This window comes from Temnothorax longispinosus, chromosome 3 (genome assembly GCF_030848805.1).
Source record: "Temnothorax longispinosus isolate EJ_2023e chromosome 3, Tlon_JGU_v1, whole genome shotgun sequence".
In the NCBI taxonomy this organism is placed as follows: Eukaryota; Metazoa; Arthropoda; class Insecta; order Hymenoptera; family Formicidae; genus Temnothorax; species Temnothorax longispinosus.
Window position 1 is genome coordinate 17,887,972 of NC_092360.1, and position 3,838 is coordinate 17,891,809.

Sequence of the window (3,838 nt, forward strand, 5' to 3'; positions counted from 1 at the left end):
CTCCAATCACTCCCACTGAGCTTTACAATGTCCTTTACAATTGAGTACCATTGAAAAATAACCATTGGAAAACGATTGGAAAACCATTGGAATGTTTAGAATGGTAAATTGGCGGACGATTGGAAGAACCATTCATTGGTTAAATGGTGACAATAGAAATGATCAATGGTAACGAGTCATTATTTATCAATAGTTACCATTCAATTCGTCAATTGCCATTTTCTATTGCCAATAGTGACTATTCAATTGGTCAATGGTGAATATTGCATAGCGTAATGGTGATGATCGAATTGAGTACTATTAAGCCTTGTGTCCACGATGCTAGAAGCAGTCTGAGCAGTCCGAGAGCTCGGACCGAGTTTTTGGATCGTAGACACAAAAGGCTTTAATCATGTAATTTCTCTGCATTATAACTCTATTGACAAATTCTATTGCGATTATGGATGTGATGGAGTAATAAGTCAAGTAAGAGAAGCATAATATATTAAATACATACATAATTTATTTGGCATTTATATAGAAACAGCATATGCTTCGCACGCGCCGTCGCTTTATACATACATCAGAGTTATAAATAAATTAACATTTTTAACTTTTTAACTCTTAAAATACGTATACATACTTTTATACTTAAGTTCTGTTGTACAGTTATACAGTTTACAAGTATATGTCACCGCGTGTGTGTGTGAAATTACACACAATATTTATCAAAAATTTTTACGAACACATCAGGTTAGCATTCCCCTTTATAAAGAACATAGATATAACGATCCTATCTTGCAATATTTTTTTATAAATATTTAAAACTCAAGTTAGACTTTGCTTTATAATTAGAATAAAATAGTCAAATTTATAATAAAAACAACAAATCACGTAAAGAACACCCCACGAAAAAAATAAGTATAATCGAAATGAGTATAAACGCGAACACAGTTTTTATAATCTATTTATGTACAACACTGTTCACTGGATATAGCTTTTCATAACTTTTCACCTATTATTTAATGATCAAAGATATATATGGCTTACAATTGAGTCTAAGCTCAATGACTAAAATAAATAAATGAATAAAAATTAATAAAAGTAAATAATGAAAATAAAATAACTTGTCTTTGGTTTCATCGATTAGAAGATGTATAAAAAAAATAAAACTTTAGTAGTACAAATACTTATAACTGTGCAACGTTTTTGAGCTACTCTTTCGGGGTCATGTTGTTCAAATTGCAGGCAATAAGCTTCACACTTTTTGCAGCATTGCAACATTTTTGTTGAATGGCCTTGTTGATGACAGATTGTAGTTTCTCGACAGTAGGGAATTTACTTTTTACATAAGCTAAAGAAGTATATTGAAACATATTGTTATTTCTAAAGATAATAAAATTTAAAAAAGTGCTTTGAGTATATTACGCAGGCACTTACAGTTGATAGCTGCAATTTTGCTAACATCTAACTGCATTTTGGCGGCAGTACCCTTTCGCATATGCATGTTTCCTACTTTCCCAGTCATCGATGAAGTGGCGAGCTCTTTTTTTGTGAACATGAGTGAAAGTAAATCAGTCGTGAGCTTAGTAGCAGTTGTATGATTACACATATTAAGTCTTTTACAGCTCACTGTGATATCTGTATCGCCAAGACTTTGAATCTCTTCCTACACGATAAAAATAAGTCAGTCAGATTAACACTCAAACGCATATGAAAGAAATATATTATTTTTCTCACTTTAACTGCTATAGGTATGTCTTCTTTAACGTAGTTATTTTTCGGATCGATTACTTTTTTTTGTCTTTTTTCGAGAACTTGGAAACTATTTGGATTGTATTTATCCTTTAGACTCTCTTTCTGATCTTGACTTTGGAGATTTAAATGAACATCATTTTCATTGGTATCGTCATTCTTCTTGAAATTATTCGCTTCAAAATTATTTGTCCTTTCTAGTTGGCCATTTTTTGTGATTCCGTTATTCTGATTGTAATTATCTTTTTGCAGTTCGGCGGAAAGATTTTCTTGTTTGTCAAAATCCATTTGGAATGATTCGTCGTGTATGTCATTTTGCACATTATTTTGTTTTGGATCACTAGTTTCAAACTTTTCTTTTAGTTTTGAGTGAGGTTTCGCATTTGCAGACATGAGGTAGTCATCTACAGACTTCAAATTATCTAACACTTTTTTGCTTAATGCTGCTGCCAAAGTTAAATCTGAAGTAAATGAATAAAAGTTAGCTCACAAGATGACAAATCACTTAAATTTTCTTTTAACTGTCGTTATATACAAAAAAATCTCCTAAATTTGGCAATTCTCAGACCAAATTACGCCAAAAAAAAGTGCAAATTAAATTTGTAATCATTTACTTTATTGTATTGTGTCATTACAAACGTAACATGTTAATATAAAACAAACCTTAAGTGTCAATTGTTTTTAGTATTATTTTTTAAAGATTTTTCTAAGTTTTATATATGTTTATCAACGCTTAATATATCTTAAAGGTACACCTACAATGCAGTATTTATTGTTGTAATTTTCACGAAATATATTCTTCAAGAGATATTCCTATTATGAGATAATATAAAGCCAGCAGTGAATATAGCAAATATATATTCCAAATATATATTCCATATAGCAGATATATCCCTTAATTTTGTTTTTGTGCATACTCGAAAAATTGTATGTATTATATCATTGATTCTTTCCAAGTGTCTGGTTTGAATGGATTCTGCAGCGATTAATATGACACCGAAATTTAAAAGAAATGAATATAAAAGTCACAGATATCTTAGAATCGGTATAATAATTTTTCTAGAAATGCTTTGGTGTCATAAAAAATAGTTTTGCATATATTTATGAATCTATAATGTTGAAAAATTAAAGACAATTTATAAATAACTCCAAATATGATCAAGAACATTATTAACATAAACATGCGCTCTACTACATTAAGTTGGTCACTGCTCAGAAATTAGAGAAATTATTCGAAAAATCTATAGTTAAAGTCCGATTGAGTGGTAGAGATTTTTATTTGCAAAAGTATACGATCAGTAGCGTTCGAAAACTTTATAGATAAAACTTTTAGTCTTTTATTAAATGGACAAGTTGAACATAACATCGCTCATGTATAATAATAAATAATGACTACCGTTCAACATGTCCTCCATAGTGCGTTTTTGTTTCTTTATATCCTTGGATTTCTGTTTATTCTCTTTTTGCAAACAGTTTATTTTTCGTACAAGTTCCTTTTCAGTTGAATCTTCCTCTTCGGAGCTTGTATCCTCAAAACAAAAGTAAAATGTATTCAACATGTACAAATATGCAAATTATCTGACATATTCTTATTTCACCCATTTCTGTTAGTCCAATTCGACGTGATATGAATTACTTAGAAAAAAATAATTGCAATTTTTTATGACAGTTCAGAATAATTCTAATCTAAGCGTTTTTGAAAAATAATCAAGGTAATTTAAAGGTAAAATTATAAGACACTTACATCAGATATCACCTTACGTTTTTTAGCCTTCCATGTTTCTAATGACTTACTACCAGTTCTAGAAGGACCTGCCTTTCTATGTGGGACACTCTTTACAACGTTTTTCTTTTTTTTATTTAGTTGTGATTTCTAGGTGAGAAATTTAGTTTGACTTTTAATTGACGAAGAATTATGTGGTACATATGATTAACGTCTATTATTAAAGAATATACGAAATATAACCTGTGGTGCAGAGGATTGATTCACAGAATCTTTGTCATCTTCAACGTTATCAGTACTTCGTCTTTTGATGATTTTTCTGTCCTGTTTTGTAGGATCTAATATGGAATATTTTTCTAAGTTATCGCGCATTTTACACAT

The 3,838-nt window shown here is 30.0% G+C and overlaps 1 protein-coding gene across 1 annotated transcript; it reads right to left on the reverse strand.

Moving 5' to 3' along the window:
* Positions 1–383: 383 nt before the first annotated feature.
* On the reverse strand, positions 384–3,838 carry LOC139810151 (uncharacterized). The gene is made up of 6 exons (XM_071773461.1): positions 3,701–3,838; positions 3,479–3,607; positions 3,131–3,263; positions 1,720–2,195; positions 1,420–1,648; positions 384–1,333 (listed from the first exon to the last, which is right to left on the reverse strand). Exons 1-6 carry the CDS (start codon positions 3,836–3,838, stop codon positions 1,194–1,196), a joined length of 1,245 nt encoding a protein of 414 aa, XP_071629562.1. The 3' UTR covers positions 384–1,193.